Source organism: Aotus nancymaae, unplaced genomic scaffold (genome assembly GCF_030222135.1).
Source record: "Aotus nancymaae isolate 86718 unplaced genomic scaffold, 86718_ANA_hifiasm-v0.15.2.pri h1tg000059l, whole genome shotgun sequence".
Lineage (NCBI taxonomy): Eukaryota > Metazoa > Chordata > Mammalia > Primates > Aotidae > Aotus > Aotus nancymaae.
In genome coordinates, this window is record NW_026988473.1 from 14,505,925 (window position 1) to 14,532,168 (window position 26,244).

A 26,244-nucleotide genomic window follows, 5' to 3' on the forward strand; every position below is an offset into this window, starting at 1 on the left:
TGAACACAGCTGTGGTACTCAAGAAACTGCGAAGGGAGGGTGTACTCAAGAAACTGCGAAGGGAGGGTGTGAGAACCCAGGACCCTCTTCTGGTGGAAGGGAAGCCCATGTGAACAGACTCAGAGGGAAGGAGGAAAGCCGCACTGGCTGGAGACCCTAGCCCGGAGCCCAGCCTCAGCCTAGGGACAGCCTAGGCAGTGGGGGTGCAGGGCCACAGGAAGAGCCCGGCCTGATAGCCTGCTAGGTCAGAGCCCTCATCCAGCAAGGCTGACCCCAGAAAGTCGAGATCCCAAGAGACCACCCCTTCCAGCTCTGAACCCAATGAGGTGACTGTTGGCTACGTAGGGATCTCAGGAGAAGCAGGCATTTGTTGGGTTAGAGCAAAAGCCTCCCAGTGGTGTGGCGGAGCTGCCCGTCCTCCCTCCCATCCTCCCTCCCCAGCCTAGCCTCCAAAGTCATCCCTCTCAGTCCCAGCTTCCGCTGGGCAGGGGGCCTGGACCCCATGGCCTCCCTGGCCAGCCCTTAGAGCACCACCTGCCCCAGCCGGCCAGAGACTTCCTGTATGTAGCGCAAGAGATTTATGCAAACGGGTTGGGGCGGTGATGTCACCCCAAGGGGACTATCTCCCAGCGGCAGGCCGTCGATAAAATCAGGAACTTGTGCTGGCCCTGCAATGTCAAGGGAGGGGGCTCACCCAGGGCTCCTGTAGCTCAGGGGGCAGGCCTGAGCCCTGCACCCGCCCCACGGCCATCCAGCCCCCGACGGGGCACCCCATCCTGAGGGGCTCTGCACTGGCCCCCACCGAGGCAGGGGATCTGACTGACTCGGAGCCCGGCTGGATGTTACAGGCGTGCAAAATGGAAGGGTTTCCCCTCGTCCCCCCTGTGAGTACCGGGACTCCTCTACCAGCCCACCCTGTGGCCCTCGGATGCCTGCCTGCTTGCCCACGAAACTGCCAGCCCACCCGCTGCCCTCCTGGCTTGCTATCTGTGGGAAGTCAGGGTTTCCTCCCTGGAGCTCCTGGCCTGAGACCCAGCGAAGGGGCCATTGGCTTCCTCGGAGCATGCCCTGGCGGGCTGAGTCCGGGCCACAGTGGGGCTGTGATCGGTGGGGCCTGAACAGTTATTTATAGACAGGGCTTGGGTGGCAGGCGGAGGCTGGGGCTCCTGGGGAGGGTGCTGGGCTGAGGATGGTGAGGGCGGCAGCAGAGAGGTAGAGGAGGGAGATGGGGAGACTGGCTATGGGGAGGCCGGTCCCCTGGACAGAAAGGGGTGAAGGCAGAAGGCAGCAGGCAGAAGTCTTGGCCATGCCCTTGGGGCTCCTGGCGACCGAGGCTGATGGAACTCTGGGTCCCCAACACCCAGTCCGGGGCCTGGCACAGAGGACATGATTGTTGACCAAAGGGTGTGGGCCACGGGCCACGGCGGGGCCACAGGAGGCAGGGGCTGGGGCTAGGAAAGAGCCCGGAGTGGAGCTGAGACGGTACAGTTAGGGTCCGCCCCAGGGCTGGAGTTCAGGGAGAGGCACGGCAGGGGATGGGGCTGGGACAAGGCCGGGACTGAGATTGGGGCTGGGTAGGACCTGGGGTGAGCATGGGACTACAGTTAGAATGGAGGCTGAGGCTGGGACAAGGACAGGGACTGGGTCTTGGGGGTGAACAAGCGGGAGCCCCAGGGGACCCTGGGAAGATCGCCACTGCTCCTCACTCTCAGTGACAGTTGCAGCCCGAGGCAGGTGTCAGACCAGGGTCCCTCTGAGAGGACCCTTCTCCCTTTTCCTACCCGACGTCCTCTCAGGGGTGGGGAGGCTTGAGGGGAGCCAGGAAGGGCTTGGCAGGCTGCTACCCCTGACTCCACTTTCCTGGCCTACAGGCAGCTCCCTTCCCCCACTGTGCGCTGGCTCAGAGCCACCCCAGGAGGCTGGGAGGCACCCCAGGTCTGACATCACACCGACCAGACATCCTGCAGAGGCTGCGCTGCCTGGAAACCCAGAGGGGCAGGCTCTGTCCCGGGCTCCCGGCCTCCTCACTCGGCCAGCCAGCCCACTGTGGCGTCCACACCCTGTTACCCCTTCCCACCTGGGACCACGAAGGGGGTGGCGCAGGCACAGGGGGACGGAGGTTGTCTCAGGAAGACCCAATTCTGCCTCAAGAAAGCCGCAGGCCCACTGTCTCTGACCCCTGACCTCTCAATGCTGAGCTCCAGGTGGAGCTGGAGGGGAGGCAGAGCTTCCTGGGCCGCCCCTAGGTTCCCCAGTCCTCTCTGCAGCTCCAGGGTTACTCTGAGCGTCTCTTGGTAGGGTGGGCTCCCAAGGCAGCCCCGGCTCCCTAAGCCCAGCCCTGAGGGCCACAGTGACTGTTGTGCAATCCCGGGACACACGCTGCGGGGGCGGGGAGGCCTGATGACTGTTGGGAAGGCTCCGGGTGTGCACGGTCCTGTGTCTGTGCCAGTGGGGGGAGGAGGACAGGGAGGGGGGAGGAGGACAGGGAGGAGGGGGAGGAAAAGGAGGACAGAGGGGAGTGAGGAGGGGGAGAAGGAAGCAGAGGAAGCAGAGGGTGGGTGAGGAGGGAAGGAGGAGGATAGGGAGGACTCAGGAGGGAGAGTGAGGGGATCAAGGCCCTCCATGCGCTCGGCCCCCAAGCCTGCCTGGGTGACCCCTGCACCAGCCATCAGTGTGGATGTCACTGTAGTGCCACTCGTGCCCAGGCTGTGTGAAGGGCACAGGCTGTAAGAGCGGGGCTGGGCAGGCAAGTTTGTGCGGGTGAGTGTGGGGGCAGAATGTGAGTGGCTCTGGGGGTGTGAGTGTGCATCTTGCTGGCTAGAAAGTGGTGTCGTAGGCCGGGCGTGGTGGCTCACGCCTGTAATCCCAGCACTTTGGGAGGCCGAGGTGGGTGGATCACAAGGTCAAGAGATTGAGACCATCCTGGTCAACATGGTGAAACCCCGTCTCTACTAAAAATTCAAAAAATTAGCTGGGCATGGTGGTGCGTGCCTGTAATCCCAGCTACTCAGGAGGCTGAGGCAGGAGAATTGCCTGAACCCAGGAGGCAGAGGTTGCGGTGAGCCGAGATCACGCCATTGCACTCCAGCCTGGGTAACAAGAGCGAAACTCTGTCTCAAAAAAAAAGAAAAAAAAAAAAGAAAGTGGTGTCGTGTGAGTGTCAATCAAGGTGACTCTGCGTGTGCCCACGGGCTGAGTGTACCATGTCTCCATGAGGTGGGTGACCTCTGAGTGGGCGAGAAGATGTGTGTGTGCGGGACAGCGTGTGTGAGCCTGAGAGTGAGTCCGTGTGTGGGACTGTGTGAGGGGGTCACAGGGATCATGTGGACCTGTGCATCAGCGTGACCAGGAGAGGTGTGTGGGATGAGGATGAGGGCACACAGGAGTGAGTGTGTGTGAGCGGGAGGGGCCTATGGGGAGTAGCCCAGCGGCGGGGACCCCAGTCCTCCTGACCTCTGGCCCCCAAGGTCCCTGTCACCCCTTTTCAGGCCTCCTGGATCCCCTGCCCCACTCTCTGTCCCAATTCCAGGCAGAGGGAGGGCTGTAGGCTCAATGCAGCCACTGGCCAGAGAAGGTGGTGGGGACCCAGTGTGCTGGGGTGCTTCAGGCCTGGCTGGGGTTCTCCACCATGGTGCAGGCCCTGACGCCTCCTCTCTCAGCAGCCATCAGAAGACCTGGTGCCCTACGACACGGATCTGTATCCACGCCAAACGCATGAGTATTACCCCTATCTCAGCAGTGATGGGGAGAGCCACAGCGGTGAGTGCCCAGCCTGCCCATCCCCCATCCCCCCGCCCAGCCTGGGCTCCTGGGGTCTGGGGAAAGAAATAGAAGAAATGATTCCCAGGTCTTCTTTGGAATTCTGAGAATCAGATCACGTTAGCTCTCCGGGGGAGCGAACTGCAGCAGCATCGTGCACTCCCACACCTGAGCCTCCATTATTGCACCCCTGCAGGGTGTCAAGGCGCAGGGTTTGTGTCTTCCACGGTTATCTTCTGGTTCTGCCCTTGAGGTCTTGTTTATAAACAAGGAAACAGGCTTAGGGTACTAGGAGACTTGCCCCAGGTCACATGGCTGCTGGGTGGAACCCAGTCTGTCCGCTCCAGGTCCTGTGCTCTTTCTTCTGCCCCTGCCTAACTACCCACCTCTTCTTCTCTGTTCTCGTCACTGTCTTTGTCCCAAACTCCCTGTCGACGCATCCGCACTCTCTGCTGTGTGTGGTTAGCAGGGTTTCCCAACCGTGGCACTGCTGACATTTTGGGTGGGATGACTCCAGGGTGGACTGTCCTGGGTATCATAGGAAGCTTAGTGGCATCCTTGCTTCCACCCGCCACGTGCCAGGGGCACGGTCAATCATGACAACCAAAAATGTCTCCACCCATTGCCAGATCCCCCCAGGGAGGCAAAATCACCCCGAGTTGGGAGCTGCTGGGCCAAATGAAACCCTATAGGGACCTCTTGTTGACCAGAGGCCGAGGCCCCCAGTTTGCTGAGGTGGGGGCCAGGGGTTCCTTCTGTCTGTCCAGTCCTACTGGATCTGACTGTCCACCCCAAGGCCCAGCCTCCGTCCTGGAGCAAATTCAGGGGATGAGAGAGAGGCATTAGGTGCCTGGGACCTGAGAAGGGGGCTGTGAGAGGTCGCCCGAAGTGGATCTTGGCTTATCGGACATCCCTGACCCAAAAGGAGGCGGTCCAGTCAGTGGGTGAGTCGGGGGATTCCTCAGGGCATCTGGGACGTGGGCAGACCAGCCACTGGGGTGTCTGCACCCTGGATGGCAGAGGCCCACAGCCGAGGAAGGTGTCACTCCTGAAGGCCACCCCTGCAGCCGGTCATGCCTCAAGCTCTGTTCTGCAGACATGCCTGTGGCGTCTGAACCTGATGGGCCCAGCTAGGTATCCACGTGTGCCTGGCCACAGTTAGGGCCCTCCCATCTGGAGGCCAAGCTTGGAGAGCAGCTTCATCAGGAACTCAGGCTGGAGGCCGCATCCCGGGAGTAGGTGGTGGATATGCCTCCAGGTCACAGCTGGGCTTGCATCTTTTAGAATCTTTAGGGTTAGAAAGCCTTAAAAATAGCCTTTTTCATTTCTTCAAGCTTATTTGTGATTATGTAAGAAACCATCCTCTCTGTGGAAAACCCAGGCAATGTAGAGGGAAAGTCCCCCTCCTCCATTTCCACCCCAGATCTCCCCGCCAGGGTGAAGAGCCAGGTCTGGGGGACCCAGAGACCGCACACCCACCTTCCCACTAAGCAGTTCCAGGACCCCTGGAGATCCCGCTGGGCCCCAGGACGGGCGCCCCCTGGTGGCCCGGGTCCCCACAAACAGTGCTGCTGGGCCTCCTCCATTGAGGACGCGTTCTCCCTGGCCCAATCCCCATTCTGTTCACCGGGCTTGGGTGCATTTCCTTTGGCCCTTTTGCAGCCTCAGTTTTCCTTCCGGTAACATGAGGGCACTGCCCACATAGCTGGAAACCAGTGAGGCCTGGGGCCGGGCCTGATGGAGTGAGCACTTTAGAGAAAGCATGTGTTTTCCTGGCTCAGGGCCCAAGCAGGTTCCTTATATCTGGGGTGGGGCTCTAGGAATGACTCCTGATTGGATGCCTGGGCACCTTGTTTTGGTCACAAACCCCCAGTTCCTCCAGAGCCTCTACCGGTGTTCCCAGGCATCCTCAGCCCTGCCCCTGGCTTGCTGTGAAATGTTGCCAATCAGGGCATCTGGGCTGTCCCTTTCTTTTTTTTTTTAAGACTCAGTCTTGCTCTTGTCCGCCAGGTTGGAGTGCAATGGCGCGATCTCGGCTCACTGCAACCTCCACCTCCGGGGTTCCAGTGATTCTCCTGCCTCAGCCTCCCTAGTAGCTGGGATTATAGACACCAGCCCGGCTAATTTTTGTATTTTTAGTAGAGACGGGGATTCACCATGTTGGCCAGGCTGGTCTCGAACTCCTGACCTCAGGTGATCCACCCACCTCACTTGGCCTCCCAAAGTGTTGGTATTACAGGCATGAGCCACTGCGCCCGGCCTTCTTTTTGAGACAGTCTTGCTCTGTTGCCCAGGCTGGAGCGCAATGGCACAATCTCAGCTCACTGCAACCTCTGCCTCCCGGGTTCAAGCGCTTCTTTTGCCTCAACGTCCCAAATAGCTAGGATTACAGGTGTATACCACCATGCCAGGGGCTAATTTTTGTATTTTTAGTAGAGATGGGGTTTCACCATGTTGGCCAGGCTGCTGTCAAACTCCTGACCTCAAGTGATCCACTTGCCTCACCTCCTAAAGTGCTGGGATTACAGGTGTTAGCCACTGTGTCCGGCCTGGGCTGTCCCTTTCTATATCCACTGGAATGTATTGTCTGAAGACTCAATAATAGAGACCCCCACACACTTCCATCAATTCTTGCACATCCTCTTTGTCCACATTTTTAGGTACCAAAGCTTAGTGAAAAAGCTTTGGCCCAGCCCTGGCTTACCAGCTGTGAAACTTGGGCCGAGTAACATAAACTCACTGCACCCCGTTTCCCCATTTATAAAACTGTGAGGATGAAAAGACTTACTTCCTAAAGCTGTGACGATTCAGCGAGGTAACACATGTAATCTGTGAGGTAGGGTAATGTGCAGAGGATGAGGCCCATGCTAGCCTCACTGCATCCCCACAAAGCAGGAGGGACGAAGCAGCTGGAGAGTGGGAGAAGCTCAGAGGGCTCTGTGAGAGACCAACTGGGTCATTTTCCACTGACCCAGTAGACAGCCAACCTGCCACCCACCCCCACATCCATGCACTCACCCTCCCATCCACCCACCTGCTTGTCCATCTTGCCAGCCGCTTCCCATCTGATCCACTTATCCTCCCGTGTCCATCAAATAGTCTGAGTATATGCCATGTACCAGACATTGCTGTAGGCTCTGGGGGGGTCCATGATGAGCACCCCGACAAGGCCACTGCTCTCACAGAGCTCACCTTCCAGCGAGGGAATGGGGATATAAACAATCAGACAAGCAGACCATTTTCCGTAGATGTAATATAGAGTGTCTACACGGGGGCTGCCAGGAAAGGCCTTTGAGGAGGTGGCAGCTGAGCTAAGAGAAGGAACTCGTAATTCACATGTGACCACAGGTAGGGGAGAGGTACTCAAGGTAAAGGGAACAGAAAGTGCAAAAGCACAGGGGACCCTGATGGAGGACTGGAGAGGCCAGTGGGCACTGGGCAGGGGATAGAACAAATGGGTCAGCTGCTCACACAGGCTTGCAGGCCATGGCAGGAGTTTGGATTTTATCACACACACAATGGGAAGCCACTAGAGGTTTTGAGAAGGGAAATGACATGATCATGATCTAAATAACCTTTCATGTATGTGTGTGTGCTGACAGTTTAAAATACATTTACAATCTTTTTTTTTTTTTTTTGAGAAGGAGTTTTGCTCTTGTTGCCCAGGCTGGAGTGCAGTGGTATGATCTTGGCTCACTGAAACCTCCACCACCCAGGTTCAAGCGATTCTCCTGCCTCAGCCTTCCAAGTAGCTGGGATTATAGGTGTGCACTGTCATGCCCAGCTAATTTTGTATTTTTTAGTAGAGATAGGGTTTCACCATGTTGACCAGGCTGGTCTTGAACTCCTGACTTCAGGTGATCTTCCCACCTCGGCTTCCCATCCCCAAAGTACTGGGATTACAGGCATGAGCCACTAGAACTGGACTTTTTTTTTTTTTTTTGAGATGGGGCCTCGCTCTGTCACCCAAGTTGGAGTACAGTGGCATGAGCATAGCTCACTTCAGGCTTGACCTCCCAGGCTCAGGTGATTCTCCCACCTCAGCCTCCAGAGTCATTGGGACTACAGGCGCCTGCCACCATGCCCAGCTAATTTTTGTATATTTTGTAGAGATGGAGTTTCACCATGTTGCTGAGGCTGCTCTCAAACTCCTAGGCTCAAGTGATCCACCCACCTCGGCCTCCCAAAGTGCTAGGATTACAGGTGTGAGCCAGCACCTGACCAACATATTCTAATTTTTATATTTATATATTTTTGAGGTTTTATTTTTATTTATTTTTTGAGATGGAGTCTCCCTCTTTCACCAGGCTGGAGCACAGTGGCACAATCTCAGCTCACTGCAACCTCTACCGCCTGGGTTCAAGCTATTCTACTGCCTCAGCCTCCCAAATAGCTGGGATTACAGGCACGTGCCACCACATCCAGCTAAATTTTGTATTTTATTTTTATTTTTTGAGACAGAGTTTCACTCTTTCACCTAGGCTGGAGTGAAGTGGCGTGATCTTGGCTCACTGCAACCTCCACCCTCTGGGTTCAAGTGATTATCCTGCCTCAGACTTCCAAGTAGCTGGGATTATAGGTGCCCGCCACCATGCCCAGCTAATTTTTTTATTTTTAGTAGAGACAGGGTTTTGCCATTTTGGCCAGGTTGGTCTTGAACTCCTGACCTACGGTGATCCACCCCTGCTCAGTCTCCCAAAGTGCTGGGATTACAGGTGTGAGCCACCATGCTCAGCCTTTTTTTTTTTTTTTTTTTTTTTTCCGACAGGGTCTCGGCGGGGCACGGTGGTTCACACTCATAATCCCAGCACTTTGGGATCCTGAGATGGGTGGAACACTTGAGGTCAAGAGTTTGAGACCAGCCTGGCCAACGTGATGAAGTCCCATCTCTACTAAAATACAAAAATTAGGCTGGGCACAGTGGCTCGTGCCTATAATCCTAACACTTTGGGAGGCTGAGGCGAATGGATCACCTGAGGTCAGGAGTTAGAGAACAACCTGGCCAACATGATGAAAGTGGTCTCTACTAAAAATACAAAAATTAGCCAGGCATGGTGGTGTGTGCCTGTAGTCCCAGCTGTACTCAGGAGGCTGAGGCAGAAGAACTGCTCGAACCTGGGAGGCAGAGGTTGCAGTGAGCCGAGATCACGCCACTGAATTCCAGCCTGGGTGACAGAGCAAGACTTCATTTCAAAAAAAAAAAAAAAAAAAGACAGGGTCTCACTTTATTACCCAAGGTGGAGTGCAGTGACGCAATCTTGGTTCACTGCAGACTCTACGAGGTTCAAGCGATTCTTCTGCCTCGGCCCCCAGCTAGCTGGAACTACAGGCTTGTGCCAGCCCTGGCTATTTTTTTTGTATTTTTAGTAGAGATGGGTGGCCCAGGCTGTTCTCAAACTCCTGGGCTCAAGGAATCCTCCTGCTTCGGCCTCTAGAAGTGCTGGGATTAGAAGTGTGAGGCACTACACCCAGCCTAATTTTTTATTATTAAAGTAACAAATACTCATTGCAAAAACTTAAAAAATACAACAGCATATCAAGCATACATCCCCCTCTTCCCAATCTCATTTCCCACTGAAAGCAACTTAGTCTATCCTTACAGACATTTTATTCTGCATATACAATCCTAAGTGTTGGTAAGTATATATACATACACATGCATATTTTATTCATTCAATAATGGAATTTCATATCATGCCATTCTGCAATTTGCTATTTTTTACTTTATCATGTAGGCATTTCTCCATGACATATGTAGCGTATCAGAGATTGAGAACAGCTATTTTTCCAGTCTTTCTATTCCAGTCCTATGTAAATGTGCAAATCCAGATGTGGAATACTTAGAGCATTATTCATTAGCAAACATTTATTGAGTGCCTCTGACATGCCAGGCAGAGACAAACAGTTTGATTTTTCAGTTTGAGATATTTTCTATTTACTTGTACGATCAGAATTCAACTTTAGTCATTTGCAACACACATACATACACATACTCACATTTCTCCACACATCCCTGATTCATTACTGTATATGGTCACTTTTGTTAAATCCGCATTTGAATTTTCCATTGTTATGACCGTGTGGCTGTTACTCACAGCTGAGCCACAGGGCGTACTCTCCTTACCTGTACTTTCTCATCCTTGTATTTCTTTTCTTTCTTTCTTTTTTTTTTTTTGAGATGGTGTCTTGCCCTGTCACCGAGGCTGGAGTGCAGTGGGTGTGATCTCTGCTCAGTGCAGCCTTCGCCTCCTAGGTTCCAGCGATTCTCCTGCCTCAGCCTCCTGAGTAGCTGGGATTACAGGCATGCACCACCACGCCCAGCTAATTTGTGTATTTTTAGTAGAGATAGGGTTTCACCACGTTGACCAGGCTGGTCTCGAACTCCTGACCTCAGGTGATTCGCCGGTCCTGGCCTCCCAAAGTGCTGGGATTACAGGTGTAAACCACCGTGCCTGGCCTCATCCCCATATTTCTGAGGGATAATGTAGCAAGGAGATAAAACTCTTCTTCTGAAACCAGGCTGCTGAAACTCATCCCCCATCTCCTCCATTGCTATGCGGGGTGACCATGGGCAAGACCTCCAGCTTCTCTGTGCCTCAACTTCTTCATAACAATACCAACTTCACAGGATTGCTGTAAGGATTGAATGAGCTGCTGTATGTCAAATGCTTAGAACAGTGCCTGGAAATAGCAAATGTTTTGTACAGATTTCTTATCATTATCATCTCCCAAGAAAGGGTGTATGTGAGGTGAGATTTTTGTTGTGGGGGTGATGGTTTTATTTTGTGGTGTTTTACCTCTTGTCTTTTATTCTGTGCTCTCACTTGATTAATCATAGTTTGGCTGTGTATGGAAATCTAAGTAGAAAATCATTTTTTCCCTTAGAAATTTGAAGGCATTTTCTACTGTCTTCTGGTTACTAGAATTTTTCCTATGAAGTCTGATGCCACTCCGTGTTCTTTTAGATTTCTTTTATAAGTAACTTAGTTTTTTGTTTGTTTCATTTGCTTTTTTTTCCTCTCTCTTTTGTTTTCTTTCTCTGGAAGTTTTTAGTATCTTCTCCCAATACCTCAGGGTTCAACTGAGTAAGCTTCTTAAAAGATCACCTGACACCTGTAATCCCAGCACTTTGGGAGGTCGAGGCAAGTGGATTATGAGGTCAGGAGTTCAAGACAGCCTGGCCAAGATGGGGAAACCCTGTCACTACTAAAAATACAAAAATTAGCCAGGTGTGGTGGTGTGCGCCTGCAATCCCAGCTACTCAAGAGGTTGATGCAGAGAATTGCTTGAACCCAGGAGACGGAGGTTGTAGTGAGCCGAGATCACACCACTGCACTCCAGCCTGGGCGACAGTGTGAGACTGTCTCAAAAAAAAAAAAAAAAAAAAAAAAGTCACTCAGGGTGGAGAGTAGATGGAAAAGAGGCAAGAATAGGAGCTGGAAAAAAAAAATTGAGGAAACTATTGGAATAATACAGGGAAGAGATGGTGGCCTGGACGAGGGTGGTGGCAATAAAGACAGAAAGCGGGCGGACAGAGTCAAGGTCGATTTTGAAGATCGATTTTGAAGGGTTCAGAGGATTTACTGTTTTTTTATTACTCTTTTGTTTGCTTGCTTCCTTTTTTGAGACAGAATCTCACTCTGTCGCCTAGGCTGGAGTGCAGTGGCGTGATCTCAGCTGACTGCAATCGCTGCCTCCTGGGATCGAGAGATTCTTGTGCCTCAGTCTTCTGAGTAGCTGGGATTACAGGTGTGTGCCACCACACCCGGCTAATTTATTTTGTGTGTATTTTCAGTAGAGACAGGGTTTCACCATGTTGGCCAGGCTGGTCTCAAACTCCCGACCTCAGGTGATCCGCCCACCTCGGCCTCCCAAAGTGCTGGGATTACAGGAATGAGCCACCGCACCTGGCCTATTACTCTTTTTAATTGAGGTAAAATACACATAACATTAACCTTTTTTTTTTTTAACCATCTTAACCGTTTCTTTACATTGTAAGTGTATAGTTCTGTGACATTAAATATATTCACCTTATCACTACCATCCAGCTCTATAACTCTTTTTTTAAAATTTTATTTACTATTTTATTATACTTTAAGTTCTGGGGTACATGTGCAGATCGTGCAGGTTTGTTACATAGGTGTACACGTGCCGTGGTGGTGGTTTGCTGCATCCATCCCCCCGTCATCTACATTAGGTATTTCTCCTGTTAGCCCTCCCCAGTCCCTCCCACCCCGATCTCTATAACTCTTTTCATCTTGCAAAACGGAGACCCTGTATTCATTAAACAACAACTCCCCGTTTTCCCTCCACACAGCCTCTGGCAGCTACCATTCCACTTTCTGTCCCTATGAACTGGATTATTCTAGGTGCCCCCATGAGTGCTATCATACAGTATTTGTTTTTATGACTTCCTTCAGCATAATGTTCACAAGGCTTACCCATGGTGTAGCAGGTGTTAGAATTTCCTTCATTTTTAAGGTTGAATCGTATTCCATTGTGTGTGCGCGCCACATTTTTCATATCCATCCGACCGACACTTGGGGTGCTTCCGCTGTTTGGCTATTGTGAGTAATGCTGCCATGAAAGGGGGTGTAGGAAGACCCTGTTTTCGGCCGGCCACGGTGGCTCACACCTGTAATCCCAGCACTTTGGGAGGCCGAGGCAGGCGGATCACGAGGTCAGGAGATGGAGACCATCTTGGCTAACACGGTGAAACCCCGTCTCCACAAAAATACAAAAAAAATTAGCTGGGTGTGGTGGCCCACACCTGTAGTTTCAGCTACTCAGGAGGCTGAGGCAGGAGAATACCCGGGAGGCAGAGGTTGCTGTGAGCCGAGATCGCGCTACTGCACTTCAGCTTGGGCAAAAACCTTTGTCTCAAAACAACAACAACAACAACAACAACAACAAACTGTTGTTTAATTTAATATAATTTTTCAAAATATATACCCAGAAGTAGGATTGCCACATCATATGGTAATTTGAGATGGCGATTCTCGTGCTTCAGCCTCCCGAGTAGCTGGGATTACAGGCATTCGCCACCATATCCAGTTAATTTTTGTATTCTTAGTAGAGATGGGGTTTCTCCATGTTGGCCAGGCTGATCTCGAACTCCTGACCTCAAGAAATCCACTGCCTCGGCCTCCCAAAGTGCTGGGATTACAGGCGTGAGCCCCCACACCTGGCCAGTAATTCTATTTTTATTTTTTGAGATGGAGTCTCACTCTGTCACCCAGGCTGCAGTACAGTGGCATGATCTCACCTCACAGTGACCTCTGCCTCCTGGGTTCAAGTGATTCTCCTGTCTCAGTATCCCGAGTAGCTGGGATGACAGGCAGCCCACCATGCCTGGCTAATTTTTGTATTTTTAGTAGAGACAGGGTTTCGCCATGTTGGCCAGGCTGGTCTCAAGTTCCTGACCTCAGGCGATTCGCCTGTCTTGGCTTCCCAAAGTGCTGGGAAGGTGTGAGCCTTTAAATTTTATTAAAGATTAAGCCATCATCTATTTCCCATAATGGCTGCATCATTTTACATTTCCAACAACAGTATACAAGTATTCTTTTTTTTTTTTTTTTTGAGAGGGAGTTTTACTCTTGTTGCCCAGGCTGGAGTGCAGTGGTACCATCTTGGCTCACTACAACCTCTGCCTACCGGGTTCTAGCAATTCTCCTGCTTCAGCCTCCCTAGTAGCTGAGATTACAGGTGCCCACCACCATGCCCAGCTAACTTTTTGTATTTTTAGTAGAGACAGGGTTTCACTATGTTGGCGATCTACCTGCCTCAGCCTCCCAAATTGCTGGGATTACAGGCATGAGCCACTGTGCTTGGCTACAAGTATTCTAATTTTCTGCATCTTTGCCAACACTTGTTATTTTCTGTGGTTTTTTTTTCATAGTAGCTATCCTAATGAGTGTGCTGGAATTTGCTATTTATGATACAGTGTTTTTTTCTTTTCTTTTCTTTTCTTTTTGAGACAGGGTCTTACTCTGTTGTCCAGACTGGAGTGCAGTGGCACGATCTCAGCTCACTGCAACCTCCACCTCCCAGGCTCAAGTGATTCTTCTGCCTCAGCCTTCCGAGTAGCTGGGATTACAGGCACCTGCCACTACACCCAGCTGATTTTTGTATTTTTAGTAGAGATGCAGTTTCAGCATGTTGGTCAGGCTGGTCTCGAACTCCTGACCTCAAAGGATCCATCCGACTTGGCCTCCCAAAGTGCTGGGATTACAAAAGTGAGCCACTGTGCCCAGCCTACGATAGGACTGGTGAAGAAAAGAAAGTTCCAAAATGTGACTCTCTATCCATCCTTCCATCCATCTAATTTCCATACACTTCTTTGTCCTTTCATATCACTAACCATCTACCCATTCATTAATTTATTCACACACCCATCTGCTTGGCCACCTTTCCAATTGTCCTTGCCTCTACCTACCAAGCCCTCCATCTTGCACTGGCTTATCCATCTAACAAATATATACTAAGTATCTTTTATATGCCAGGCCCATTGCTAGATGCTGTGGAATGAATAAAACACAGGTCCTGCAAGATCCAGCTTTGTAATAAGGGAAAGAATTAAAGCTCTAATAATTAGAATCCAAGGTAGAGAGTAACAAGTGCCATGAAACCTGCAGGTCTCTGTTCTCTGAGCCTGTTTCTTTTTTCTTTTTCTTTTTCTTTTTTTTTGAGACAGAGTTTCACTCTTGTCACCCAGGCTGGAGTGCAGTGGTGTGATCTCGGGTCACTTTAATCTCCACCTCCCAGGTTCAAGCGATTCTCCTGCCTCAGCCTCCCGTGTAGCTGGGATTAAAGGCATGTGCCATCACCACCAGCTAATTTTGTATTTTTAGTAGAGACAGGGTTTCACCATATTGGCCAGGCTGGTCTCAAACTCCTGATGTCAGGTGATCCACCTGCCTCGACCTCTGAGCCTGTTTCTACGTCTGAGTAATTTTTAGGAGAGGCTGGGCTTCAGGAGCCCTAGTCTAGAGGTCAATGATCTTGTAAGGTGTTTTTCTTGGCCCCTCCTTTCTTGATTCCTCATCTTTCTTCTCTGTTTGGATCACACTTTTGTTCCCCTGGGAAGAGCCCAGGGCTTCAGGCTGGAGATTCTGTTCTGAGGAGATAAGGTCAACTGAATGACACTTAAAGCTTGACATTTTTTGTGTGGTTGTTTTGAATGTGATTTTATTTTTGTACTGGTGACGTACCGGTGTGACACTAAAACACTGAGTAAGACTAGGGATGTGTGGGTAGGACTTTGGCCCCAGACTGAGAACTGGTTTAGAGGGAGGAAATGAGAGATGAAGATGAATGGGTCATTTCTGGCTGGATGGATGACAGTTGGATGGATAATGGTTCAATGATGAATGGATGGATGAAGGATAGATGGGTGGGATGATGGGGGATGATGGATAGATGTAGGGTGGATGAAGAATGACAGCTGATGGGTAATGATGGTGGTCAGGTGGATAAGAGCTGTCATTAAAATCTCTCAGTGAAATCACCAAGGCATGTGTATACCTATGTAACAAACCTGCACGTTCTGCACATGTACCCCAAAACTTAAAGTATAATAAAAAAATTAAAAATAATAATAAAATCTCTCAGTGTTGGCTTGGTGCGGTGGCTCACGCCTGTAATCCCAGCACTTTAGGAGGCTGAGGCAGGCAGATCACAAGGTCAGGAGTTTGAGACCAGCCTGGTCAACATGGCGAAATCCCATTTCTACTAAAAATACAAAAATTAGCCAGCAGGGTGGCACATGCCTATAGTCCCAGCTACTTGGGAGGCTGAGGCAGGAGAATCACTTGAACCCAGGAGGCGGAGGTTGCAGTGAGCTGAGATTGTGCCACTACACTCCAGCCTGGGTGACAGAGGGAGACTCCATCTCAAATAAATAAACTCTCAGTGTCACCCCAGTTCTTAAAGTTTTCATTAATCATCTTGTTTCTCAGAGGTGGTGTGGTATGGTGGTAAGATTTCAGTCCTTGGGGTCAGATACAGGTGGGTTTGGATTCTGATTCCATCAATGTCTGCTGCAGACAAAGGACTTAACTTCTCTGAGCCACAGATTCCTCCTATGCAAACGATAGATTATGCTATATGGCCACCTCCTGAGAGCTAGGGTTAGCATTAAACGAGATAATGTGGATTGAATACTTAGCACAGTGTCTGGTATATAAAAAAATATGCTAAAAGCTAACTTTTGTTGATCATTTAATCAAATATCAAGATCTGCTGTGTGTCGGGTGCCTACTGGTCTGTAGAAAGGAGGGTCCAGAGCCATCTCCAGATATGCAAATGACATTATATTCTTTCGTGGAGCTGAGAGTCATGCTGAGGGGCACATGGGTAGCCCCTGAATGGATGGTCTGGGTGGCCCAGTGAAGGGACACAGAGATACAGCAATGTGTTGTACAAGACTCATCGGGAAAGGAGGTCTGAGGAGCCCAGGAGTGCCGACCTTCGCACTATGAAGGATTTCTTGTATTGTGTTCTCATAGAGGGCCCTGTATTTGGAATGGTTCTGTCTACCAGACAGCATTTATTACATAATTACCTGAGCACTAAATCAAGGATAAAGGCGAGGTTTCTGTTGGGCATTCAGAAACTTAATTATAGCTCGGGAGTCTCTTTCGGCCTTCAGGAGAGCCCGGGTGGAGTCCCAGTTTTTGTGAGCACAGAACCTCCTTGGGGGCCTTCTTCATGTGCAGATTCCCGGCTCCCCTTAGTGCTTCTGCTCCAGGGTTCTTCAGCAGGGCCCCACATCGACAGGCTTTCCCAGCCCCTCCAAGTGACGGATGAAGGTCAACTGAGACCAGCTTTGGGAAATGCTGGCCCAGGCTGGGACCACCGCAGTGAGGTCATGGGTCTAAAGTGAAGCTAGAACAGAAGCGGCTGCGGGGAGGAAAAGGGAGCAGTCGGGTGCCTCTCACCCCACACCTAAGGGCTGCATGCACGCAGGGTCCCGCAGCCCTGGCGAGGGAGTGGGTTCAGGGAGGGGTGGTTGAGAGGCAGAATCCATAACCATTATACCAGGACCTGGGCACTCCAACTTGGGCAGGGGAAGCAAAAATGGGCAGAGCCAGGAGTGGGGCTGAAGCGGGGATCTACAGCTGGAGAGGAATCCTCTTACCAAATCCCAGAGCCCCAGGGCAGCCTCCTCACTAAAGAGCAGAGCAAACTCTCCCACAGCGAGGAGAGCTTCGGGACCTCCTTAACTCGCTGCAAGATGAAACAAGATGAAAGTACAAATTAAGTTTTGTTTTGTTTTTGCTTCAGGTTTAGATAATTTTGCAGAGGAGAGTCTGAGAGGTCTCCTCTTTTTTTTTTTTTTGAGATGGAGTCTCGCTCTGCCACCCAGGCTGGGGTGTAATGGCACAATCTCGGCTCACTGCAACCTCTACCTCCCGGGTTCAAGGATTCTCCTGCCTCAGCCTCCCGTGTAGCTGGGATTAAAGGCATGTGCCATCACCACCAGCTAATTTTGTAGTTTTAGTAGAGACAGGGTTTCACCATATTGGCGAGGCTGGCCTCAAACTCCTGATGTCAGGTGATCCACCTGCCTCGACCTCTGAGCCTGTTTCTATGTCTGAATAATTTTCAGGAGAGGCTGGGCTTCAGGAGCCCTAGTCTAGAGGTTGATGATTTTGTGATAAGGTGTTTTTCTTGGCCCCTCCTTTCTTGATTCCTCATCTTTCTTCTCTGTTTGGATCACACTTTTGTTTCCCTGGGAAGAGCCCAGGGCTTCAGGCTGGAGATTCTAAAAATACATTTAAAAAAAAAAAAAAAAGAGGCAATAATTCATTGGTTCGTGAATGTTTGTTGAGTGCCTACTGTATTTAGGCACTGGGAATATAGAGGTGAGCAAAACCAGGCCCTGCCCTCATGGTGCCATGCTCGGGCCCCAACTGCAGAGACAACATGGTCCCCTAACATTATTCCTCTGGGCCACTGACCAAGGTGGCCAGGAGCAGGGAGAAGAAGAGGAAAGAAACATATATTAAAAGCATTTGCGGGCCAGGCGCAGTGGCTCACGCCTGTAATCCCAGCACTTTGGGAGGCCGAGGCAGGCAGATCACAAGGTCAGGAGTTTGAGACCAGCCTGGCCAATATGGTGAAACCCCGTGTACTAAAAATATAAAAATTAGCTGGGCATGTTGGCAGGCGCCTATAGTCCCAGCTACTCTGGAGGCTGAGGCAGGGGAATCACTTGAACCCGGGAGGCGGAGGTGGTAGTCAGCCGAGATTGCGCCACTGCACTCCAGCCTAGGTGATAGAGACTCCATCTCAAAAACAAACAAACAAAAAATGTTTGCAGTATGCTTGCTTAAGTGCTAATCCAGGCTCTTTTTTTTTTTTTAGTTAAACATAATTTTTTGTAAGCCCCTCCCCCTGCACACGGAATACTTTTTTGTTAAGAGACAGGGTCTCGCCAGGCGCGGTGGCTCACGCCTGTAATCTCAGCACTTTGGGAGGCTGAGGCGGGCAGATTATGAGGTCAGGAGTTCAAGACCAGCCTGGCCAACATAGGGAAATCCTATCTCTACTAAAAATACAAAACTTAGCCAAGCATGGTGGTGTATGCCTGTAGTCCCAGCTACTCGGGAGGTTGAGGCAGAAGAATCACTTGAACTCAGGAGGTGGAGGTTGCAGTGAGCCAAGACTGCACCACTGCACTCCAGTTGGGCAACAGAGTGAGACTTCATCTAAAAAAAAAAAAAAGGAGACAGGGTCTCACTCTGTCACCCAGGCTGCAGGCAGTGATGTAGTCATAGCTCACTACAGCCTCAAATTCCTTGGCTCAAGCGATCTTCTCGTATCAGCCTCCCCAGTAGCTGGGACTACAGGTGTGCTCCACCATGTCTGGCAAATTTAAAAAATTTTTTTGTAGAGATGGGGTCTCACTATGTTGCCCAGGCTGGTCTCAAACTCCTGAGCTCAAGAGATCCTCCCTCCCCAGCCTCCTGAGTAGCTGGGATTATAGGTGTAACCACACTCAGTGGGAATCCAGGCTCTTTAGAATAAACTATTATTATTATTACTAATGATAATGATGAAGTTAATGTTTATCAAGGTCTGTCTTTGTGCCAAGTTGTAGTCTAAGCACTTTGGAAGCAATAAGTCATTTGCTTCTCAAATCAAGTCTATGTGATGGGTATAACTGTTAGCCCCATTAAACAGATGAGGACACTGAGGCTTGGAGATATAGAATGACCTGACCATTGTCACACAGTGGTAAATGGCAGAGCCAGAACTTGAACCCAGGACTGCCTTTCTCTCCTCTCTGCTATTGGCTTCCTAAAGGTGGGAGTCTGGGCTGTCTGGACTGTGGGGCCAAATAATTACACATGTAGAACAGGGCCTCAGTAACCACCCAGGTACGTTTCTGACTTTTACAGTGGGGAATGAGAAGCTGGGGGAGAAAAAAATGTCTCGTCCATGGTCACACTACAAAGCCACCGCTGAGCATGATTAGAAAGCGGGGACTCAGATCCAGTCCAGACCCCAAATTCATCATTATTTATTAGGGATGTGTGAGTAGGTGTTTATGTGAGACAGAGAGAGAGAGGCAGGCAGACAGTCATGTGTACACATGTACACATGCGCACGCACACACACACACACATGTACACGTGGCTGGTGGTAGACTTATCCCAGAGCCACTGCATGGACCTGGAGTCTCATAATGCTCCCTCTTTGGCCCACATGAGACAGTCCCTCTGGTCACTTTATTACCACGCTTCCTTTTGGACCCTGAATTGTGCCCAGGACGTCCCACAGACGCGTGGCAGTTTTTGTTCCTGGAAAAGGTGCTCAGTCTCAAGACAGGGCTTTCAGTGGCATGGGGCTATTTCCCAGACTTGAGTCCACCACACCGCAGACTCTGAAGGGACCCACAGGTGGTTTTCCAGGAAAGTCTCAGGTCCCAGGAACACAGGCGCCACTGCCTAAAAGTCTCAGGTCATGGGAACACAGGCGCCACTGCCTAAGGTCATGGCTTTGAAGAGGAAGGGCCACCATGTGTCTGGACAAGTTCTGGTATGTGAGAAATGTCAGCCCTGTGACTTTGCTGTCACACCTTGGCCATGTGACAAGGCTGTGTGTGTTTGTGTGTGTGTGACAGAGAGAGACTATGGGCAGCCAGGGAGCTGAGGAACCCATGAGAGGTTTTTTTGTTTTATTTATTTATTTATTTTGAGACAGAGTCTCACTCTGTTGCCAGGCTGGAGTGCAGTGGCACAATCTCGGCTCACTGCAACCTCTGCCTCCTGGGTTCAAGCAATTCTCCTGCCTCAGCCTCCTGAGTAGCTGGGACTACCAGCGTGTGCCACCACACCCGGCTAATTTTTTGTATTTTAGTAGAGACAGGGTTTCACCATGTTGGTCAGGATGGTCTCGATCTCTTGACCTTGTGATCCACCTGCCTCGGCCTCCCAAAGTGCTGGGATTACAGGCATGAGCCACCCACCCGGCTGGGAGGTTTTAAGAGGGGAAGGGAATCAGCTTTCCCTGAGGGCCTGCTCTGGTGCTAGTTTACAAATACAACCTCATTCGTATCCTCCCAATAGCTCTGATCCCCATTTTACAGGCGACTCAACTGAGGTTAAAGAGGCCACATATGTGCCTGAGATGGCACAGCAAGTAAATGGCAGAGTCAGGATTAGACGCCCAGTCTGTGTGACTGCGCAGGAAGCAGGATGGAATTGCTGAGAACACGAGCTTTGGCTTAGACCTGAGTCCTCGCTCTGCCCCTGATACTTGTGACCTTTGGGCATGTTATGTAGCCGCTCCAAGCCTCAGCGTCCTCATCTATAAAATGCAGTCCTAGAGTAACCGTGCAGGTGGCGAGTGTTAAATGAGATGGTTAAAGTAAACTGCCCAGCCTGGTGCAAGGCAAAGGCCCGCTGTGGCCTGGCAGTATTATTTAATGTTACTGTAACCTTTTCCTGCCCTCCCTAACCCTGAGCTCACCCCATGCTGCCTGGCTGTCCCCCACAGACCATTACTGGGACTTCCACCCCCACCACGTGCACAGCGAGTTCGAGAGCTTCGCGGAGAACAACTTCACGGAGCTCCAGAGCGTGCAGCCCCCGCAGCTGCAGCAGCTCTACCGCCACATGGAGCTGGAGCAGATGCACGTTCTTGACACCCCCATGGTGCCACCCCACGCCAGTATTGGCCACCAGGTGCGTGCCACCGCCTGCCCCGTCCCCCAGGAGACTGCCAGGCCTGTGGTGGGGCCCGGGAGCTTCACAGGAAGCTGACACAGGCTCTTACCCAACTCGGCTTCCTGCCCCACTGCGCCAACGGCGGCTGCAGCCCCAACGGCTGCCGCCTGACCCCCCGAGTGACCTCATGACCCCACACCCCTTATCTCTTCTTGCCCCAAGGATGGACATACCCCAGATAATTCTCGCACCCTCACTGAGCCTCCCCACCCCAAAGCCTTGTTGTGGGCACTCCTGGCCCTCAGTGTCTGCCACCCCTATTCACCAGGCCTCATGAGTCCCGCACCAAGCCACTTAACACCTCCACTGACCCTGCCTCTCCCCAGTGACCCTCCCTACTGACCTAACCCAGATCAGTGACTTCTGCTGATCTCTACCACCCCTACTGACCTCCAGGGTCCCTCCATTCACTCATCACCCTGCCTATCAAACTCCCTTCCAGACCCAACGCACTGGCCCCCAGCACACCCACTTCTGACCCCAGCCCACCCACTTCTGATCCCAGCCCACTGCAAGGTCACACAGCACCTCCACCAGGAGGAGAATCAGGCACCGCAGCCCTGAACTGGGAGGCTCAGCTGGGAGTGCTGGGTGGGCTGGATGTCAGCACCCCTCGCCCCACAGCCTGCATTCTGTGTGCAGCACCCGGACTGGCCCCCACTTTTCCCTGGCCATCCCCCAGTCTCCTGTTGCCTGCCATCATCCCCTGCCCTCTGCACTCCCTCTTCTCTCCCCAGCTGACCTCCCTCCCAGCCCCCGAGCTGTAAGCTGGCCCTTCCTGACTCCTATCTCCTTCTCCCACCATCCAGGTCTCCTATGTGCCCCGGATGTGCCTCCCGTACCCGCCCCTGTCCCCGGCCCAGCCCAGCTCTGATGAGGAGGAGGGCGAGCGGCAGAGCCCCCCACTGGAGGTGTCTGACGGCGAGGCGGACGGCCTGGAGCCAGGGCCTGGGCTCCTGCCCGGGGAGACAGGTGGGGTGCCTGGCCCTCCACCCCAGCCCCGCCCCCGGCTGTGTCTGTGCCCTGCCCCCACCCAGCCAGGCTAACTGACCCAGCAGCCATGCCACCGAGTGCATGTGTGTGTGTGCCATGTTTGCCAATGTGTGTGTTTTGTGGGGCTGTCTGTGGCTATCTCTGTGTGTGTGTGTATCTGCTGTGAGTGCATGCAGGCATCTCCATGAAGTGTGCCAGGTGTGTATGTTTCTCTGTGCCCCGAGTGTGTGTGGATCTGGGTGTGTGTGAGCAAGTGTGTGTGAACAGGTATCGGCAGGTGAATGTGTGCGAGTGGCTGTGTGAGTGGGTGTGTGGGAAGGTGAATGTGAGAGCTGGTGTGGATGAGAGTGGGTGTGGGCATGTGTGTGTGTCAGCATATGAATGCATTTCAGTGTGTGTGTGCATGTGTGTGAGGTGTGCAGGTATGATCACGTGAGTGGGTGTCAGCAGGGTGTGTGCATGTGTGAGTAGGGATGTAAGCATGGTGTGTGTGAGTGGGTGTGTGAACAGGTGTGTGTCATGTGTGAGTGGAGGTGCGGGAGGTGCATTGTGTGAGCCTGTGTGTGAGCAAGTATGTACATGTGAATGTGTATATGAGTGGGGGCATGTGTGATATGAGTGTGTGAATGGTCATGTGTGTGGGAGCAGGTGTGTGTAAGTGGATGTGAGTGGGTGTGAACATGCTTGTGTATGTAAGCAGGTGTGTGTGAGCAGGAGGGTGTGAGCTGGGGTGTATGAGCTGTATGTGTATATGTGAGGTTTGTGCATGTATCTGAGTGGATGTGTTTTAGCATGTGTGAGCTTGTATGTGTTCCTGTGTGTGAGGGGGGTGAGGGCATGTTTGAGCATCTGCGTGTGTAAGTGGTGTGCATGTGAGTGGGTGTGTGAACAGGTGTGAGAGCAGGTGTGTTGAGTGTGTGTGAGAACAGGTGTGAGTGGGCTGGGTGCAGTAGCTCACACCTGTAATCCTAAGCACTTTGGGAGGCCGAGGCAGGTGGATTACCTGAGGTCACATGTTTGAGGCCAGCCTGGCCAACATGGCAAAACCCCATCTTTACTAAAAATACAAAAATTAGCCAGGTGTGGTGGTGCACGCCTGTAATCCCAGCTACTTGGGAGGCTAAGACAGGAGAATCGCTTGAACCTGGGAGGCAGAGGTTGCAGTGAGCCGAAATCGTGCAATTGCACTCCAGCTTGGGCAACAAGAGCAAAACTCCTCTCAAAAAAAAAAAAAAAAAGCAATGGATATGAGTGGGTGTGATGTTCGAGTGTGTGAGCAGGTGTGTGTGAGCATGCATGAATATGCATGTGTGTGAGCAGCTGTGAGTGGGTGTGTGAGCAGAATGTGTGTAAGCAGGTTTATGTGTTGGCAAGTATGAGCATTTGAGTGTGCAAGTGGGTGCCCGAGTGGTTGTGTGAGCAGGTGTGTAAGCATTCAGGTGGGTGTGGGTGTCAGCATGGGTGTATGAGCAGAATGTGCTTGCATATGTGAGCAGATGTGAGGTGCAAGTGTGTGAGTAGTGTGATGTGAGGTGTGAATGAGGCGTGAATGAGCTGGTGTGAGCGTAAGTGCATGTGTGGTCAAGTGTGAGGTGTGAGCATGCATGTGAGCAGGCATGTATGAGGTGCGAGCGTGTGGTGTATGTGTAGGTATGAGTGAACAGGTGTGTGTAAGATGTGAGCATGTGTGTGAGCATGTGTGTGTGAGACCTGGTGTGGGCTGTGTGAGCAGGTGTGTGTATAAACAGGTGAGGTGTGTGTATGAGCAGGTGTGAGTGGGTATGTGCGTGTGAATGTGAGGTGTATGAGGATGTGTGTGTGAGCAGGTGTATTGTGTGAGCAAGTGTGAGTGTGGGGCATGAGAATGAATGTAAGCAGGTGTGTGCGTATGTGGGCGTGTGAGCATGTGTGTAGGTGTGAGTGGTGCGTTGTGTGAGTGTGGGTGCACGGTGTGAGTGCATGTGTAGCTGTCAGTGGGTGTGAACGAGGTGTGTGAGCAGGTGAGTGGGTGCACGGTGTGGGTATGTGTGTGTGGGTGAGTGGGTGTGAACGGCTGTGTGCGAGCAGGTGTCTGTGTGTGTGCGCATTAGTGTGGGCGCGTTGTGTGTGCACACCAGGCGCGGGCTGGGGTAGCCATTTCCCTGCCTTTCCCGGCCACCCCCGTTCCCGGGTCCCCGTGCGTGCCCGTGGCGGTGGGGGCGGCTCCTGTGTGGGCCCCGGGCCCCCTCCCACCGGGCCCTCCCCCCGCAGGCAGCAAGAAGAAGATCCGCCTGTACCAGTTCCTGCTGGACCTGCTCCGCAGCGGAGACATGAAGGACAGCATCTGGTGGGTGGACAAGGACAAGGGCACCTTCCAGTTCTCGTCCAAGCACAAGGAGGCGCTGGCGCACCGCTGGGGCATCCAGAAGGGCAACCGCAAGAAGATGACCTACCAGAAGATGGCGCGCGCGCTGCGCAACTACGGCAAGACGGGCGAGGTCAAGAAGGTGAAGAAGAAGCTCACCTACCAGTTCAGCGGCGAAGTGCTGGGCCGCGGGGGCCTGGCCGAGCGGCGCCACCCGCCCCACTGAGCCCGCAGCCCCCGCCGGGCCCCGCCAGGCCTCCCCGCTGGCCATAGCATTAAGCCCTCGCCCGGCCCGGACACAGGGAGGACGCTCCCGGGGCCCAGAGGCAGGACTGTGGGGGGCCGGGCCTCGCCTCACCCGCCCACTACCCCCCTCCAGCCCCTCCCCACAGCCCGCTTCGCCCCCCTCCAGGACTCCGCCCCGGCTGCGGGAGGCCACCTGGGCCGCAGACCCCACCGGGGCAACCTTGCTGAGGACGACCCGGGGTACTTCCTTGGGAGTCTCAAGTCCCTGTGTAAATCAGACCTCCCGTCACCCCTCCCACTGATTAACCTCCTCCCCGAAAACAAGTAAAGTTATTATCAGTCCATCCTTTGCAGCACAGAAGAGTCTCCTTTAAAACTTGCTGTGTACGTCGTCTGGCCCCCGTGTGCTGCGGCGTCTCTTTTTGTCATTTGTCCATCGGGTGTTTACTGAGGACTGTACGCAATGCTGGACCCTGGGGACGTGAGGACCAGTGACACACAGCGCCTGACCGGGAGTCAGAGTTTGATGAAAAGAACAAGTCCTCAGTTGTGATTAGGGCACTCGATCCTGTTTTAAAGCTCTCTACTCCTGACAGGTTTGCTGCTGTTGTTCGTTTTTTTGAGACTGGGTCTCACTCTGTCGCCCAGGCTGGAGAGCAGTGGTACAATCTTGGCACACCACAACCTCTGCCTCCTGGATTCAAGGGATTCTTCTGCCTCAGCCTCCCGAGTGGCTGGGACTACAGGCGGGCATCACCATGCCAGCTATTTTTTTTTTTGTAATTTTAGTAGAGACAGGGTTTCACCATGTTGGCCAGGCTGGTCTGGAACTCCTGACCTCAGGTGATATGCCCACTTCGGCCTCCCAAAGTGCTGGGATTACAGGTGTGAGCCCAGCCTTTTTTTTTTTTTTTTTTTTTTTTTAGCCTTGATGAGGTTTGAACTCATATGATGACCATGGCAACAACATTGGATTTTCTGGTCAGTTAGTACCTGCCAACCTTGAGATGTGGAGTCTAATATCACTCCATTTTATAGAATGGGAAACTGAGGCTTGTAGAGGCCAAATAGTTTGCCCAAGATCACAGCCACTGAGTGGCCAAGTTGGACCACACTCTGAGTCTGTCCCCGACACGTCAACACGGAGTGGGAGGCTTTGCTTATCTGGAAGAGGATATTCTTCAGCATTCTGAGGGCAGAAATTAAGCCCCAAAGCTCCTGTGGGCCATAAAGCATTCTCAGCAGCTGCACACCCAGCAGGACCTTAGACTCAGGTGAATCCCTGGTGGGACCCCCGTGTTCTGTTTGCTCTCTAGCTCCTCGCCACAGCAAGAGAGAAACAGACCAAGTCTTCCTTCAGACAGTAGCAAGAAGTGGCGGCGGACAGCATGGGAGTGAGGGACTTCCCAATGCAGTCAAAGACCTCAGGGAACCCAGATTCTGAGGACATTATCATAAGGACCAACACCCCTGCACACCTCCTCACCCACAGAGGGCTCACGGCAACCCAACACAAGAGAAGGCAGAATGGCATCATGTCTTTATTATGTTAGTTATTCTCCCAGGCTGGATTGCACGGTACCAAGATGGCTCATTGCAGGTTTGACCTCCTGGGCTCAACTGATTCTCCCGCCTCACCCTCCCGAGTAACTGTCACAAGAAGTGTGC

General features: G+C 52.1%; 1 protein-coding gene across 2 annotated transcripts; it reads left to right on the forward strand.

The window, feature by feature from the left end:
• The first annotated feature begins 645 nt into the window (after positions 1–645).
• On the forward strand, positions 646–24,920 carry SPI1 (Spi-1 proto-oncogene). 2 transcript variants are annotated; one of them, XM_012452544.2, is made up of 5 exons: positions 646–884; positions 3,660–3,759; positions 20,764–20,951; positions 21,803–21,965; positions 24,237–24,920. In XM_012452544.2, the coding sequence occupies exons 1-5, from the start codon at positions 840–842 to the stop codon at positions 24,554–24,556; spliced, it is 816 nt and encodes a 271-aa protein (XP_012307967.1). In that variant the 5' UTR covers positions 646–839; the 3' UTR covers positions 24,557–24,920. The 2 variants fall into 2 exon arrangements, with proteins under 2 accessions (XP_012307967.1, XP_012307968.1); XM_012452545.2 differs by having other exon boundaries at positions 3,663–3,759.
• The last annotated feature ends 1,324 nt before the right edge of the window (positions 24,921–26,244 follow it).

What these genes read in the sequence shown, in the direction of transcription:
- SPI1 (XM_012452544.2), top strand. Translation starts at nt 840, where the DNA reads ATGTTACAGGCGTGCAAAATGGAAGGGTTTCCCCTCGTCCCCCCT. An exon ending in TGATGGGGAGAGCCACAGCG is followed by an intron (nt 3,760 to 20,763) that starts GTGAGTGCCCAG and finishes TGTCCCCCACAG; the next exon opens with ACCATTACTGGGACTTCCAC. An exon ending in GCTCCTGCCCGGGGAGACAG is followed by an intron (nt 21,966 to 24,236) that starts GTGGGGTGCCTG and finishes CTCCCCCCGCAG; the next exon opens with GCAGCAAGAAGAAGATCCGC.